Here is an 18,587-nt window from a genome sequence, read left to right on the forward strand (position 1 = left end):
GCACCACGCTGGATCAGTCCAGTAGTTCACTGAGCCCAGCATCCTGTCTCTGACAGTGGCCAGGCCCAGGTCACTTGGAAGTGCCCAGAGGATCCTAATTAATATAGGAAAATCCATTCAATGTTCCTCAGTTCCAGAAGTAAGAGTTGCACAGTGTTTCAGTTGGTGCTAATGGCCGTACCTAAAGTTAGGTGTGACTCCCAGGCATAAGCAGTGTTCTATAAACCATGCCTAACTTTTATAGAATAGCGCTTTTTCGGGGCCGATTTATTTTGGCACCATATATAGAATCTAGCCCTTAGTTTGCAACATTGCACACAGAAGTTATTAAATACTGCCAGTTATACATGTAACTTGTTAAATTAGCTACTGATTGTCATTATCAACCAATAATTGGCTATAATTGGTATTAATGGGAGCTAATTGTCAGTATTTTGCAGTTACAAATGTACCTGCACTTAGATGGTATTCTATAACCTTAGCACGTAATTTCTTTCGTGTACAACTGCTAGGAGGGTGTTGATGTTGGACAGGCACAAGTGGGTCTCGTGTGCCTAGCACTTACACATGCAGATTACAGAACGATGTCTGTCAGACATGAGCATTTACACCAGCCATTGTCTAGCATCAGTGCTCATGCCTACTGTTAAGCGTGGAACTGTGGACTTACACTAGTATTCTATAACAGCATTTATTTATTTGTTACATTTGTATCCCACATTTTTCCACCTTTTGCAGGCTCAATGTGGCTTACATATCACCGTTAACGGCGTTAGCCGATTACGGTCTGAACAAATGAATACAAAGTATGAATGAAATAAAGTGATATAGTGGTAGAATGAGGTACATGCAATTATGCATGTAATTGCCATTACAGAATCTGCGCTTAGCACATACACTTTAGCTGCCAGATTCTATATAGCACGCCTAGCGTTCCGTGCTGAAATCTAAGTGCTTTCCATAAAAACACATGTAACTTAATTGGCTTAGCAAGCCGGCATTTTTAACAGTACTTAACAAGCAAAATAATGAGCACTAATTGGCAATAATTAGAATTTATGCACATAACTTGTTAAGCGTATTCTGTAATGAACTGAAACCTAAATTATAAAGCGCGCAGTTCAAAAGGGGCATGTAAACGGGCATTTTGTAGACGTTCCAAAATTTACACATTGAGAATATGGCCCAGTATGTGTAAATCTAGGGTTACCATTCGTCCGGATTTCCCCGGACATGTCCTCTTTTTGAGGGCATGTCCGGGGCGTCCGGCGGATTTTGCCCGCGCCCACGTTTGTCCGGATTTCTGGACAAACGTGGGCGCGGGTGCGGGCAGGCGTGTGCGTGCGGTGGGCGTGTGGGTTGGCGATCGGCGCCGTGGGTCTGGTCTCCCGTCCCCTCCCCTTCCTTACCATGTTCCCTGGTGGTCTAGTGACGTCTTCGGGGCAGGAAAGAGCCCCCTCTTTCCTGCCCGGAGCGCTGCCTCCCCTGTCTATCATCCTTCTCGGTCTGGCTGGGGATTCAAAATGGCCGCCGAGAGTTGAACTCTCGTGAGGCCGCTTCAACTCTCGGTGGCCATTTTGAATCCCCAGCCAGACCGGGGCATGAGGTGTGGCGGGGCGGGGTAGGGGGGCGTGACATGTGTCCTCTTTTTCAGAGGACACAAAATGGTAACCCTATGTAAATCTATGCACCAGGATTTATGCCACATTTTCAATGGTGTAAATGGAGGTCCATAGTTTTAGGCGTTGGGATATCAGCTAAACGTATTCTATACACTGCGGCTAAATCTTACAGAATATGCTTAGACGGAAATGTTTTCCGCGTTGATTTTTTAAGTGCCATATACAGAATCTGGCCCTAGGTGCCTAACTGTAACTGACCTTTTTGAGAATCACCCCTACAGAGTGTAGCTAATTGCTAATGGTTACAAAGAAGATAACTTACCAATACATTTCAAAACCTGGCTTATTGCTAGCAAACCTTGTATAGTGCCAATTGACTTAGTGGATTGGGAATCTTTTCACAACAGAGCTCATCTGTGCCAAACTTCTGAACAGAGAGGAAAAACTGGAATGCAGTGGCAGGTTTCAACAAAAGCAAAGGTGGAAAATTAAAGTGCAATAAAATGTGTACAGTCTTCTATATTAAATAATGACTTCTTAAATTTACACCAGGATGAGTGGGTTGACATGGAGGATGCTAAATCAGTATGGGATGGAGGCGCAGGTTCATGAGTGGGTTGCATATTAGGAAAGCCAGAGTTCAAATCCCGCTTCTCCCACTGAGTGACTTTGGTCCACTCACTTCCTCCCCCCATTGTCTCAGGTACTATTAGATGGGCAGGGAGATAACTCACCTTGAGCTCAGATTTAGAAAAGGCAAGAAATATTCTCAAATCCAAATGGGGTACTTTAGTTAGACAGATATTTTGCTATTTAGGTTGCAAAGACACCTACACAAAAAGTCAAAACAGTCATAAAAATATAAACAATAGTATAGCACATAAAATAATCAACGAGCATGATAGTCTGAATAAAAGATTTAGAGACTGGGTGCATTAAAAGTCCTAGATTTAAAAAAAAATACTAAAATCATCAAACAACAAAAGCTTTCTTAATGCAGAACTTTAGCAACCCTCTGTATTGCTGTAATGCAGGTTATACCAGAATGAAGTGTATGCGAAAGGAAATGGTCTCTTAAAATGTAGGTTAGCTTCAACAGTCAGTGCATTGGATTTGTCCCCAAACCCACACATAAAAGGGACAAAAAAATATCACCCATATTCTTAAGACTATTCCCACGGTTTATAAAATTAGCAGCAGTGCCATCCTGGAGGGTTGTGGGTGATCAGGAAGTCACCATTAAGAAGGCATCAGTAGGTCTCCAGCGCCTTACAAAGAGGAAATGAAAATCACGCTTCGGTTGCTCCTTCACCATTTTCATGGGGCTGGAGCTGTTCTCTCTCTGGTTCTTCTTGTGGTGGTCGCACACGTTTAAAGAAACCAAACTAAAATGTGGATAAAAAAATAAATGATCTGGATCATGTCCGAATACATTCACTATATCGTCTTCATATATAGAGGCTCTTTGCACTTCAACATTTGATGAATGAAAGCATGGTAAGTAATGTATATATTGTCATCATCTACTCTAATATTAACAAAAAGTGCTTTACATTTCATCTAGATTCATTAACATAAGGGGCCCGATATTCAGAGCAATTTAAACAGTCAGGAGAGGCTCTGGACCGCTTAAATTGCTTTGAACTGTTCAACTGCCGAAATTCAGCAGAAGTAACCCAGGCAGCGCCACTGAATATCGTCTCTAAACATCCATGTTGAAAGTGGGCAGATTAGGAACAGTACAAGGGGCGTCACTGGGGAGGAACCAACGGTTATGCAGGTGCTGGCAATATTCAGTGCAGGGACCTGCACTGCTAACCCAGCCAAGTTAGGACAGCTGAAAAGCTGTCCTAACTTGGCCGGGCTAGCTATGCGGGTCTCGGCATTGAATATTGGACGGGACCCGCATAACCTTTTTCTGTTTTTTAAGCCCCCCGATCCCGCTTCCACACCCTGATACAGCCCCTCTCCTTCCCTTCATCTCCCCCAGCCTGTGAAAATCACAAGCCCTTCTTATCCCCTGGAATGACCACCCAACCCCTCAACCTCCTCTCATCTCGGTAGACTCCCGGGCCTACCTAATATCCCTGGTGGTCCACTGGGGGGCAACAGGGGCAGGAGCAAGCCCAATCGTTCCTGCCCCTTGTGGTTGCTTTCAGAAAATGGATGTCACAACCTCTCGCAGCAGCCTTGCGGTACTACACATTTTCTATTAATTTTCCTATCAATAAATTAATTTAATGATGGAAGAAAAGCACCTTAGACACTCTCAATAATACTGTTCACAGTGTTGTTAAGGGTGTCATATGTCTGTCATTCACAGCTCCAGAAAAACCTCCTTGAAGCAATTTATAATTTGATTTTCAATTACTGGCATTTTTATTGGTGTACGGCTGCATTTGAAATGGAAAACACTAAGAAGTTAGTTTGCTACAGTTGGCTGTAGTTTCACAAGTATGGAGCTGTAATAAATTCTTGTGAAAGTACCTCTGATAAAACTTTAAAGCATGAATAAACGATGGAGATTTTTCTGGATCTGTGAATGACAAATATATGAAACCCCTAAGAAACACTGTGAAACACTGTTATTGAGGTTGTCCGAGGTCCCTTTCCTCCACTATCAGGTCAATTATTGATAGGAAAATTATTGATAGGAAAATTCTTAGAAAAATGTACATACATTAAAATTAAATCAAAATCAAAAATGTTTGAAAGATTTTTTTCAATATAATTATTAAGGTGTGAAGTTGTTTGACCCAGTTGTTTTTTGTATTGTATGCTGTATTTTTGGGGTTCAAAACTTTTCTCATGTTTTGTACATATGTGCATAAGTTATGTCTGTTTTATAAATGGTACTAGATGTTTAAGTATCTTAATAAAGATTACTCCCCTCCCCACCTTCCCTACCTAGAAAACACTCACAGATGTTTACACCTGCTCTCAGGCCCTTGCAGATGTCCTGGGAGAATTTACATGCATTTGCATTTATTTTATATAATATAATGTTACTTCCACAGACATTTAAGTATAAATTGGACCATCAGATAGTGACTTCAGTCAAACCTCTATATTCAGTGCTCAATGTTGCATCGTCATTCAATTCATCATCAGTTCCTTTTTTTAAGAGTATTTTATAACTATTTAACAAGCAAATAGTGACAAGCAGTTATCTTGAAACTCAAACTCAGTAATATAAATATGACGTTTTGCTTCTCTGCATCAGGGTAGAGGCTCCTTTTATCCATTCAGCTACCACTTCATTATATTAGTTCTCCAATGGATGGGTAAAAGGAGCCTTTACCCTGATGCAGAGAAGAGAAACAAATCATGTTGGAGGCTGCCTGAATATCTATATCACTGAGGGGCCCTGCGAGAAACCTAAGGTCAGTCTACAGATAAGGAGTCAACCTCCACTACTTAACAGACTGCTCCAATCCCGGTTGTCACAACCAGCAGGCAATACAAGAAACAGACCCAAACCAAAGGCAAGAACACAAACACATGAAACAAATCACTAACAACACATAAAATGGAAAATCCTTCTTTAACCTCAAATGAGTACTACATCTCATTGGACTACTTTATCACTAGATTTGTTAGGAACTAATATGACATCAATAGAGACCTCATTGATCTAAAAAATGCATCAAAGAATCTTGATCTAATTTGCATCGTGGAAAAATGGTTAACTAAGAAAGACACAACAATACAGCAACCAATTTGCCTTCATAAGTATTTGATATACTCATTTTACAGGACGGACAAGAGAAGAGAAGGGATCTCGGTGATTTATCGTTCAGACCTGCATGTAAAATTGATACACAACATAACACACAAAGACCTAGAGGGTATGTTTTTGAAAATCCAAACATCCCCACATCACCGGGACACAGAATAGTTCTACGATACCGACAGTCAGGCACTTTTATATGCAATGTGTAACAACAAATCCAACAACTATTCTCCTAGGGGGCATGAAGATAGATAGATAGATAGATAGATAGATAGATAGATAGATAGATAGATAGATAGATAGATAGATAGATAGATAGATAGATAGATAGATAGATAGATAGATAGATAGATAGATAAGAATTCCCAGGATGTCCAATCCCTAATAGGGTACCTAAAAGTCCTGGACTGAAAATTAATCAGTGAACAGCCTACACATAAGGACGGTCATTTAATAGATGCCCTGTCTGTCCCCAGTCCCCAACAGGACCAGATCCAGAAAACAAAATACTCATCTACCCTCATTTGGTCTGACCACAAATTACAAGAATTCAACATTCCCATAACATACTCCAAACAAAGAAAAATACAGAGAGAAACAATAATATCTAGAGGCAAAATACATGCAATAAAACTATGGGGGAGTGTTGTTTCGAGACTCCATCAAGAACCAGCACCCCCTCCAGAGAAACTGGTATCCAATTGGATCCTAGCAATCAAATTATCTCTAGATGAAATATCACCTCTAGAAGAAAAGTTCATGGAGCAGCTATAAACCCTTGGTACAACCAGGAATTAAAAGACCTAAAAAAATCCTGTAGACAATTGGAAAGGACATTTGATTAGAACTGAGAAACAAAAATATTACACCATAAGTAAACAAACAGCAGTAATTCCTCTCGTGCCGTGCCCTCTTTCAACTAGCAAAGTTCTTCACAAAGCCCTTGCAAAAGGTTGAGGTAACAAAACTTTTCTCACATGACTTTGCAAACTGTGGAGAAACTACTAAGTCCATTCCATCTCCATCACTGAAAGAAAATAGAATAAATCTGACATAGAAGACAAGAGGTCCAACCGATCGACATTGTGCATCGTTCAATGCCCTCAATTCCCAGGAATTCATATCTACTTTGGCCAGTTTCTCCAAAGGTTCCTGCATATTAGACCCATGCAAAGCAGAATTGCTTAAACTTGCTCCCTCACCAACAGTAGAGCATGTCAAAATAATTGTTGAAACCATGCTGAGCACAGCAAACTTCTCAATAGTTAATTTTTTGATATTACTATTGTTTAATGTTTTGCTTAAACTGTTTCCCTTTAAGCTACAAGTGGCTGACGCTGTGTTTAGCATGTGGGTTTCTCGCGCACTACGGCCACTTTTAGTGGGGAGGTAAAATGGCCACATTTCTATCTTATTCATGGCCACACACTAATTTCCTACTTAACGTGTGGCCATTACCGCAGGAACCTTTATCGCCACCTATTTTGAAGGCGCCAAGGGCTCCCGCCCTAACCGGGCCCTAATCGGGCAATGCGCGGAAATGTACCCACGCTACCTAATTAATTAGCATAGGGCACACCTACTCTCCTCCCATAGACACGCCTCATGCAACAAAAAATACAAATTTTTTAGCGAGGGATTAGCGAGCGCCGATGGGCACACTACCATGGGACTCCTCAGTGCGTCCTGCAGCAATGCTTTTGCTGCACAGTAGGCGTGCTCTAATGCCTACCATGGATTAGTAAAAGGGCCCCCAAGTTTCAAGACGTGCTTGTCACTATCTGCTTGTTAAATAGTTAAAAAAAAGGGACCGATGACAAATTGAGTGACGATGCAACACTGAGCACGGAATATAGAGGTTTGGCTGAAGTCACTATCTAATGGTCCAATCTATACATAAATGTCTATGAAAGTAACATTTGAATTTATTTAAAATATTTGCTTCCAGTATAAAATAATTATTGTCTTCACGTTCTATATAACATATGCACATAATTCCAAATTCCACCCCAACTCCTTCCTCAGGAATGCCTACACTCATATCAGGTAAAAAGATATAATGAAAGGCTGTTATTTTACACTTTTACCCACATAGAGCTCAGACAAATTATACAAAAGCCTACCTGTAGAAATGGCTCATAAAATTGCCCTCCAAAATAACACGTTTTTTTTGGAAGGACACATACAATTATTTGACTCAGACTGTAATTATCCTCACCTTGTACATCACAAAGACCATAAGTGATAAAAGCAATAAGCCTGCTAGAACAGCTAAAATGATAACCCAGACAGGCACAGGCAGGTTAGGACCTGTAGTAACCCATAACACGTTGGTGGATACCTACAAAACACAAATATATCACGTGTTAAAAGATAATAGCCAGACTCTCTAACTTGCATTTTGCTTGCATATGTGAATATAATACCACAAAACACCTACTACTAGGGGACAAGAAACACCATTTTGAACTAGGTATCTGATGGGACAGGAGCAACAGGGGATTTCCAAGGTAGGCCTGACGGGGGTCTATGGGAGGGTAAGGTGGGCATTAGCTGACTGGGGGGCCTTCAGGGTGGGAAGGCTGTAATTTGGGAGGCTTCTGAGTGCGGATGTTGAAATTGGGAGGCATCTGGGTGGGAGGGGGCTGCAATGGGAGGATCTTTAGGGGACCTTGAATGGGGGGGGGATCAGATGTGGGGGGCCTTCAGAAGAGGGGGTTTTGATTGGAGAGCTCATGATGGGGACCTCCCTATCATTTTGCCTGGCTCCTTCAAGAAGTATCCGGAAGCATTTGGATACAGTTTTGCTGCCTGATGCTCCCAGGATGAAAATTTAATGTTGTTTGTGAGGCTGTGGTATTAAGTTACTGCAGTTTAGTCACTCTTGTGCCAGTGGCGTAGCCAAGGGTGGGCCTGGGTGGGCCTATGCCCACCCACTTTGGACTCAGGCCCACCCAGTAGCAGCACATCTATGTGAAAATCTGCTATTTAAAAGGTATGTGGGAGAGGGGGGATGTTTGAGACCATATGGCATGCAGGCGAGAGAAGGAGAGACCAACCAGCGTATTTTCGAAAGAGAAAGATGCCCATATTTCGACCCAAATCGGGAGATGGGCGTCTTTCCCTCATGGGCGCCCAAATCGGTATAATCGAAAGCCGATTTTGGGCGCCTCCAACTGCACTCTGTCACGGGAATGAACAAAGTTGACGGGGGCGTGTCAGAGGCATGGTGAAGGCGAGACTGGGGCCGAGGAGAGATGGGCACGCTCGGCCGATAATGGAAAAAAAAAGGGCGCCAGAAGCGAGAATTTGGGTCACTTTTTTTGGACCCTTTTGACACAAACAAGTCCCCAAAAAGTGCCCCAACTGCCCAGATGACCACCGGAGGGAATCGGGGATGACCTCCCCTGACTCCCCCAGTCTTCACTAACCCCTTCCCACCAAAACAAAACAACTTTAAAATCTTTTTTTCCCAGCCTGTATGCCAGCCTCAAATGTCATACCCAGCTCCATGACAGCAGTATACAGGTTCCTGGAGCAGTTGTTAGTGGATGCAGTGGACTTCAGGCAGGTGGACCCAGGCCCATCCCCCCCTACCTGTTACACTTGTGCTGCTAAATGGGAGCTCTCCAAACTGCCCCCAAAACCCACTGTACCCACATCTAGGTGCCCCCCTTCAGCCATAAGTGCTATGGTAATGTTGTAGAGTTGTTGGCAGTGGGTTTTGGGGGGGATTTTGGGGGGCTCAGCACCCAAGGGAAGGGAGCTATGCACCTGGGAGGTATTTTAATTTGTTTTTTTACTTTTTACAAGTGCCCTCTAGGGTGCCCGGTTGGTGTCCTGGCATGTCAGGGGGACCAGTGCACTACGAATCCTGGCCCCTCCCACAACCAAATGCCTTGGATTTGTTCGTTTTTGAGCTGGGCGCCTTCGGTTTCCATTATCGCTGAAAACCGATACCGCCCAGCTCAAATCCGCCCAAATGCGATGCATTTGCCCGGCACAAACCGTATTATCGAAACAAAAGATGGACGTCCATCTTTTTTGAAAATACGATCTGTCCTGCCCCTTTGCGTACCCGTCCTCCGAGATAGGCGCCAATGGAGATGGGCGTTCGCGTTCAATTATGCCCCTCCAAATCACCTGTAGGACTGGGTGGGGTTCTTCTGCCCACCCATCTTGGGCCTAGGCCCACCCATCTTGGACCTAGGCCCACCCAAAATTGGGTGTCTGGCTACGCCCCTGTTGACTTGTGCTACATTAAGGTGTGGTAAAAGCCTGATTTTCCCCTCACCTTATTATCCCCCTAAAATCGCTAATTGCATGGTTATGCAATGTAGATATATAGATGTTGCTATTTACACATCTAGATGCTCTAAAATGACCTCCTTAATAAAGTAAGTTTGATGATAACTGCTCAGTTTGTATAAAATGGTAGAGATTCCAAACGGACACCCTGTTAGAGGGACTACATATAAGGTAAGTAAGTCTTTGAAAATCCTTGTATAAGAGACAGAAAGCACAATCAGGTCCAGGTGCACTTTCCTACTTACCTCAGTGGAATTGCTGATGTCCACAGGCTGAAAGTTCTTATAGGGAAATTCTATAACACTGAATGAAGCTGATGATTTGAGAGAATATGAACGATTCTGGTTTTCACTCTGTTCCAAACATAAACAAAAAATTGTCACTTTACTAGCAGAGGTGTACTTTCAAAAATACACAATCTTTCTTAAAATGAAGACAGACCTGAATGGGAAGAAGCAGTGGTCAATGTTCAATACTCACGTTCATGAATGTCTGAGTCCAGAGTCGTGACCTTACATATAGGATTGCCCGCTTCCCTCTGTCAAGCCGCCCAACCTGACAGGTTATTTTCAAGCACTCAGCCATTCCACAGCCCTGGAAGCACAAAGAAAAAAAAAACCTCAGCCACTGACTTAGTTCATTTCATATATTGAAGTAAAAATTGTTAGCAAAAGATTCTAGCTGTCTAATGACCCTCGTTGTTATGATTCCAGTAAGACTGTATCTCACGACTGCTTAGGTCACAACTTCTCAAACCTGTCCTGGAGACCCCACAGGATATCCATAATGAATATCAGCTGCATTTCCAGAAGCGTGGCCTCCACTGCATGCAACTTTGTCTACTGCATACACATTGTGGATAACCTCAGGACTGGCAATTCCATTAAACAAGTAGGCAACTGCCTAGAGTGCTGAGATTCTGAAGGCACTAAAACCTGGAAACTTTTGGATGCAGATATGCATGTTTTGGTAGGGTGAGCTGGGCATCACCTGAGGTACCACCACAATTGCTCCTTGAGCTAGGTCAGGTCCACCTACATATGACACCTCCCCCCCCCCCCCCCCCCAAGCAGTGCAGTCAGCAAGAGGAATGACACTTAATAGTGTCTCAGCTTCTTCTGCTACATGAGGCCAGTCTTGTGACATGAACTACAAAATACCATAATCATGGACCCATACCATGCGACTGCCCCCCCCCCCCCTCTTGAGGGAGGAAAGTAGCATGCTAGTGCTGCTGCTACTACTACTACTAATCATTTCTATAGTGCTACTAGATATACGCAACGCTGTACACATTATATATAGGTACTTTCTCTGTCCCTAGGGGGCTCACAATCTAAGTTTTTTGTACTTGGGGCAATGGAGGGTTAAGTGACTTGCCCAAGTTCACAAGGAGCTGCAATGGGAACTGAACCCAGGTTGACAGGATCAAAGCCTGCTGCACTAACCATTAGGCTACTCCTCCACTCCAGTGAGTGCCATTTCTCTTCCCAACCCAGTGAACCCATAGAAGTGGCAGGGCCATGGCTGTCAGGGGATAGAAAGAGAAAATTAAAGTATCTAGAATTGTGTTTATGTTTATTAAAATACTTGATTTACCAAGATTTCCAGCAGAAGGATCAAAGTGGGGAGGGGCTGGCAGGAAGAGAGGCATCTACACAGGATGGGATGGGAAGGAGCAGCAAGAGTAAAACCAACAAAGAGGAAGGAATGACAGGGAGAGAAAGACCTATAAGGGAGCAAGAAGAGAGACCTACCTGGGATTGTGATGCAGCAGGGATGTAGTAAAAAGGGCCTGGGGGAGGGAAGGAGGGAATAATATGGAGGAAAGGACGGAGAGAGAATGCCTGGTAGTAGAGAGAAAGAATGAGATAAAGAGGGGAAAATGCCTGAAGGGATGGACAAACACAAAACAAAAAAAAGCAAGAATGGAGCTGAAACGAAAGGGAGAGAACATTTGGATGAAAGTACATGGTGAAAAAGAATGGCTGGTGGAAAGGTGGAAGATAGAAAGGGAAGAATACCTGAAGGAATGGACGGAGAGAGAGAATGACTCAAGGGAAGGTGAGAGAATGGATAAATGGGGGGCGGGGACATGCCTGAAGAACGGGGAGAGGACAGAAAATCTGGAGGGAGAAGGAGAGAGAATGCCTGAATAAAGAAGCAAGTGGATATCCAGAGGAGGGAGAGGTGCCAATGATAACGTTTCCCAGGGTGCTATTTGTCATAACACCATCCCTGGGAACTTGGGGGAAAAGAACAAATAAGTAAGTATGGAAGAGACAACTAGTATTTGCATGAGGAGGAAAGAAATAGAATAAGAGCATAAGAGGGAAAGAAACAGAATGAGGGAGCATGTGAGAGGGAGGAAAAGGACAGAATGATAATGACTTCTGAATGTGACCATGTGCTCAAGGCACTACAGGGATCGAATACTCTCAGTGTCATAACGAATGCTAGTGCAGAGAAGAGATGAAGGATTCTAAGCGGGGTGAGAAAGTGGAGGGATGCTATTCCAGAGCTGCAACCGGTAGGTAGATGTGTTATGGGGAAGGAAGATGCAAGAACAAAGGTTCCCCTAGGACATCAACTATCCTTGCACTGGCCCTCAATGTCCTAAAAACCTGACTATGCAGTCCCCAGGAAGGGTTGGGAAAAACACACTGATGTAGCTACTCCCCCACCTTCATGCTACAATACTGAAAGATACTTAACCTTGAATGAGAAATGTCACTGTGTATGGTAATGTGAGACAAGTTTGATGTGATGCTAGAACCAAGTTGAGCTGCTAAAATTGTGGGAGCGCTAAACGTTAGAGACCCCAATGCATTCCTATGGGCCTTTCTTTGCAACAGACTTAGGAACCAATTTACTAATCCAGATTAATGGCAAAAGTAAATATGAGGTAAATGCAAAGCCACTACAGCAATTGCAAGCGACGTTCCTTGTACATAGGGAAAAGGAGCCCCCAACATTTAACGTGTGGCTGCATTGTGCATTATTGGCATGGCCAATAACACGGAGGGGCATAATCGAACGGGGCCGGCCATCTACAAGGGCTGCCATCTCTAATGACGGCCCCGTCAAGCGGCGTATCCGACTGTATTATCGAAACAAGATGGCCGGCCATCTTTCGTTTCGATAATACGGTCGGGGCCGGTCAAATCTCAACATTTGGGCCGCCCTTAGAAATTGCCAGCGTTAGAGATGGCCGCCATTGGTTTTTGCCGATAATGGAAACTAATGGCGGCCATCCCAAACCCAGCCAAATTCAAGCCATTTGGTCGTGAAAGGAGCCAGCATTTGTAGTGCACTGGTCCCCCTCACATACCAGGACACCAACCGGGCACCCTAGGGGGCACGGCAGTGGACTTCACAAATTGATCCCAGGTGCATAGCTCCCTTACCTTGGGTGCTGAGCCCCCAACCCCCCCCCCAAAAAAAAAAAAAAAACTACCCACAACTGTACAACACTACCATAACCCTTAAAGGGTAACAGGGGGCACTCACATGTGGGTACAGTGGGTTTCAGGTGGGTTTTGGAGGGCTCCCATTTACCACCACATGTGTAACAGGTAGGGGGGGATGGGGATGGGGATGGGTCCGCCTGCCTGAAGTGCACTGCAGTACCCACTAAAACTGCTCCAGGGACCTGCATAGTGCTATGATGGAGCTGGGTATGACATTTGAGGCTGGCAAAAAAATATGTTTTAATTTTTTTGGGGGGGTGGGGGTGGGAGGGGCTTGGTGACCACTGAGGGAGTAAGGGGAGGTGATCCCCGATTCCCTCCAGTGGTCATCTGGTCAGTTCGGGCACCTTTTTGAGGCTTGGTCATGAACAAAAAGGGGCCAAGGAAAGTCGGCCAAATGCTAGTGTTTAACTACCCCTCTATAGACCCCCGTGGGATCCTTCCACCCGGAGGTGTACAGAGGGTCTGGTCTTCGAATATCTTTCTAACCGCCTCCCTGAATTCCAATGACATCCCTTCCCATGGGTATGTATTGGTGCGGGGGAGGCATCAGAAGGCTCAGTTCACATCTTATTCCCATGACCACAGCTTTCTGTCTCTTTGGATCTAAATAAATCTTTGGCTATTCATGTTCAATGAGAAATCTTACTTGTGTGTGTGTGTGTTAGTTTGCAAAACAGATAGAAGATAGAGAATAAATTGAAGCAAGGACAGAAACAGTGTAGTTAAAGAAATAGTCTTTTTATTCTTACCAAATCAGACTTTAATCAGATACATTCATCAGGCAAATTCTGGATTCAGCTGACTGGAGCTCTGCGTCCTAGATGTGTTGGGGAGAACCTCCAACGATCTATCTGATGCCCTTCTCTTATATAGTATCTGGTCCTAATACAAGTCTATGGGAATTGCGCAATTTCCTTTTTTGTCAACAATTTGTTCTTATGAAGTTCCGTTTTAGCTATTGCAAGTTATTGCGCAATTTCCCTTTTTGTCAACATCTCCCTAGATACGGACATCCAAACATCCAAACATGGACATCTCCCTAGATACGGACATCCAAACATCAAAACATGGACATCTCTGTCTTATATCATCTTGTGATCTGGGTGCCAACTTATTAAAAACATTCTCCATCTTACAAACCAAACTTTCCATTTTCGTCCATAATTTCTACATCGTATGTGTTACATTCAATTTGAAAGTTGTACCAGATTTCATTAAGACTCTTGCAGGCTCTCTGCTATAAGGCCATCAGCTGGTTTCAGGCCTAGTCAGTGCTCTTCAGCTGTTTAAAGCTATGTAGCTTGGCCCACCACTATTCCAGTGGATAGGTCTCAAGCTAGAACACATATTAACTTGCAGGAAAAGCAAGTCCTTGCTCAGCCTGTCATAGATTTTTAAACCTAGCTGTTATTTTTACAGCCTGAGTCCTAAAATCTGGCCTTCCACCCTTCCGGTGGGCATCCAGTGAGGGCCTCTTGCTGTAGTATAATTATACACTAGTCAGGGCCGGCCTTCTTTTTTCCATTATTGGCCGAGGCCGGCCATCTCTTAACCACGCCCCCATCCCGCCTTCGGTACACTGCCGACACGCCCCCTTGAACTTTGGCTGGCCCTGCGACGGAAAGCAGTAGAAGCTGGCCAAAATCGTCTTTCGATTATACCGATTTGGCCAGCATTAGGAGAAGGCCAGCCATCTCCCGATTTGTATCTGAAGATGGCCGCCCTTCTCCTTCGAAAATAAGCAGGATGGTTAACTACGAAGGTGTGGGTGACCATTCCATCTTATCTGCCATATTAGCATGAATGCATTGCAAGATTAATCCACTTTAACTGTCAAGTATACTTTCTGCCCCTTACCTCCCTCTATCGCGTATTAGCACAACAGCTGGGTTTTTTAAAAAAAATTGCTTTATCAAATTAGCATACAATTATGTATACAAGTAAATGTAGAAAGTACAAAGAAAAGGTTTAGTCATCAAACTGGGCCACTATAAGAAAACAAAATCATCAAGTCCACATCATAAAGAATACAGCTTAAACCCCGAAAACATGTAAGAAATATAGAAAAAAGAAAAAAAGAAAACCCTCCTACAAATTAACAAAGATAATACCACAAACAGTAAAAAATAACTGTTCTCTCCCATTAACTAGAGTCATCCACCAAAACCATATCTATTTACCTAAAATACTTCAGAGATTACCAGATACATCAGATTTTTCTTTAATTGTCAGTTTTAACTGCCTAGATTCCCAAAAAACATAGGGGCAGATGTTCAGACTGTCGGAGTTATACAGACTAACTCCCGCGGTTGGTGCTAAGCCTGAATATTCAATGCCGGGGCACTTCTGGTAACTAGCATTTGAGGGACCCTTTTACTAAGACACGGTAGGCTGCACGCGCCCAAATGAGACTACCGCCAGGTCAGCACACCCTCCTGGCAGTAATTTCAGATTTGGCACACATCCATAACGAGTGGATGAATTATTTATTTCCACCTACACGCGCCTGCTCCGTCAGTAATCGGCACTTGGCGTGCGCCGACTGGTCACCACAAGTGTAGCGCATGAGCCTTTACCGCTAGATTAATGGGTGGCATTAAGAGCTCAGGCCAGTTTTGGGAGTGCACTGGTTTCATTTTTACCACATGCCCTTTTCCGATCTCATTAAATAAAAAAGCCATTTTTTTATAGATGGGGTAAAAACTGGCCCTGTGCGTGCCCATTATATGCGTCTACACTACCACAGGCTATTTTCTACCGTGGCTTAGTAAAAGGACCCCTGAATATCTGGTTTATTTTTGGCCGATTTGAAGATAACTGGCTAAGTCAATATTCAGACTTAACTGGTTATCTTCAAACCGGCAAAGATATACCAGGTTTTCAAGCCGTCAAATATGGCCACTAAACCTGACCTGGTTTCAAAATCGGTGGATAGTTGGTTATATCACGTGATATAACCCGCTGGCCACGGATATTCAGCGGGGGATAGCTGGTTTCCCCACTGAATATCGGCGGACAGCCAGTTAAAGCACTATTTAACCGGTCAGCAGCCGTTCTGGCAAGTTAAACAGCACTGAATATTAGGAGGATATTGATTATTTCCCAATGTGACATGACACTTACATGGATACTTGAGAAAAAATATACCTTCCAAAGCACAACCTTAGCCCCCCCCCCACCCTTTTACAAAGCCGTGCTAGCTAGCGGCTGCCAGTGCAGTAATGCCATTCAAAGTGAATGGGTTGTGTCAGCATTACTGCATGGATTTGTAAAGGGGGTGGGGGGGGAATAGGTTTCAAAACACAAAAGGACTTCCTTCTCAATTGGGTACTTTTAGCAACATCAGGAAACACTGAAATCACCCAACCATAAAATAATATAGATTTATTTGGAAAATATGACTTGAGAACAGAGCTTCTGATCAGCTGTTTTAAATGTGTTTTAAAACCTGTGTTAAAGATCTAATGCTGCTTAGTAAATAGGCCTCTTACAGCAGTTACCATTTTGGCATTAAAACAGTGCCAGGCAATAACTGTTCTATGGTTATCAGGGACTGCACACAGCCTGGCCAAAAATGCATGCTAGAACGGAATACATCACCCAATCCCCTTGCATATCAGTTCAGAAAAAACTATCATAAATACTGGAATCCAAACCCTCCAATATTTAAACACCGCAGTCAGCATGTAAATTTATACTCAGATATTCAGAAACAAGCAATCCCGGACATCTGTGCTAAATAGCTACGTATACAGCAGTCACTAGAAGTTATCCAGGTACCACTGATACTCAGCGTAGGTAATCCATAGTTCTTTTGCTGTCCTTATTTGCCCAGCACTGAATATTAGAACTACTCAGATTTCTTCCAGTTCTGTCTTCAGTCTGCCCTTGGACTGCCCCGGTGCTATCTGGATAGTACTGAGGAAGAAAGAGATGATTTGTTTGTGGCATTGTCCAGATAATACTGCTGAACCTCTGAATATGGCCCTGGCAAATGGAATTTATCCAGGTAGAAGCTGCTCCTATCCAAATTAAGTGCTGCTGAATATTGGGATCATTGGGGTCCTGATGAACAAAGTCTTATTGAGATAACGACATGACTGAAATTTTATATATGGGAATACATTTTGAAATGTTTGATAGAAAGTAAGGGGTCCTTTTACAAAGGTGCACTGAGGTAGTGTTTTTGGCGCGCACAGAATCATTTTTCAGTGCACCTGTAAAAAATGCATTAAAAATTTTTTTTTGCCGCGTGTCAATTCTGGGTCAGCGAACTTACCGCCAGTTATCGATCTAGCGGTAAAGTCTCACACGGTAATAACCTACGCGCATCTGATACGCATGTCCGAAAATAAAAATTATTTTTCGGCCATGTGTATCGGACGCACACCAAAAATGGAATTTCCACAAGAGCCATACGGTAAGTGGGCGGTAACTCCATTTTGGCGCGCGTTGGGCGCACATAGACGCTTACGCGGCTTAGTAAAAGGGCCACTAAGAAAGAAACACAGAAAATAAATCAGAGATACAGCTGGACCGATGATGAATTCAGCAAGTCATGAGGCTGTGTTTCTCACGTGAAAAAGTCGCTGTCGAGGCCTTGTATTACAAAGGCACCTTAGGATAATTTATATCCCCGCCATATGAGAGATTAGGACGTATAAGTTTTGCTCAGTATTTTTATATGCATATATGGCACCAGATTTTGCAAAGCTTATTTCTGGACAAGCCAGGATCAGTGATCAACAGGATGACCTGGCACAAGGAGGTCAGGGTAAACAATGGATGGAGAACAGAACACAACATGACAAACAGTATGACACACCAAATTGGATATATGCTATGAACATAGACCCAATGTGGCCAAATTTCAGCAGTTGCCTGCATCAGGGGTATAATCTCCACTTTGCACAGCAGTGAACTAAATAATGTTGGTAAAGAGAACTCAGTCTTATGTATATAAATCAGCAGCAATTTAAATTAGTGGTCATGTGGACTGCTGGCAAAAAGAACAGCATTGGGTCTATTTTCACTGAATAAGTCCAATTTGGTGTGTCGGTGGTCGTGCGGACTGCAGGTACAAAGAACAACCAGGCTGCATCAAGTCTACGTTCATCGAATAAATCCGATTTGGTCTGTCATATTGGTGTCCCATTGTGTTCTATTCGCCATCTGTTGTTTACCCTGGACAGCAGATAAAGACCTGAATGGTCCGTCCAGTCTGCCCAATTGTCACACTCATTATCAATTCATGATTAAATCAACAGTGAATGTGATGTAAAATACTTGACCATGGTCTTTTTTGGCGTTTCTGGGACATAGACAATGGAAGTCCGCCCAGCCCTGTCTTTACATTCCAACTACTGGAGTTACTGTCAAAGCCCATTCCAGCCTGTCTTGTCATTTGTGGGACATATAACGTACAAGTCTGCCTGGCACCGGTCCCAGTTC

General features: G+C 43.4%; 1 protein-coding gene across 3 annotated transcripts in view; it reads right to left on the minus strand.

The window, feature by feature from the left end:
- Positions 1-1,784: 1,784 nt before the first annotated feature.
- The window catches only part of ITGAV (integrin subunit alpha V), a 162,164-nt gene continuing 145,361 nt past the window's right edge, over positions 1,785-18,587 (minus strand). For all 3 annotated transcript variants that reach the window (XM_030210296.1, XM_030210295.1, XM_030210294.1), the window contains 4 exons: positions 10,144-10,257; positions 9,909-10,016; positions 7,574-7,696; positions 1,785-3,007 (listed from right to left, as the gene is read on the minus strand). In XM_030210296.1, coding sequence (XP_030066156.1) covers positions 2,912-3,007; positions 7,574-7,696; positions 9,909-10,016; positions 10,144-10,257 — 441 coding nt within the window. In that variant the 3' untranslated portion in view covers positions 1,785-2,911. The remainder of the gene's footprint in view (positions 3,008-7,573; positions 7,697-9,908; positions 10,017-10,143; positions 10,258-18,587) is intronic.

This window comes from Microcaecilia unicolor, chromosome 7 (genome assembly GCF_901765095.1).
Source record: "Microcaecilia unicolor chromosome 7, aMicUni1.1, whole genome shotgun sequence".
Classification (NCBI taxonomy): Eukaryota; Metazoa; Chordata; class Amphibia; order Gymnophiona; family Siphonopidae; genus Microcaecilia; species Microcaecilia unicolor.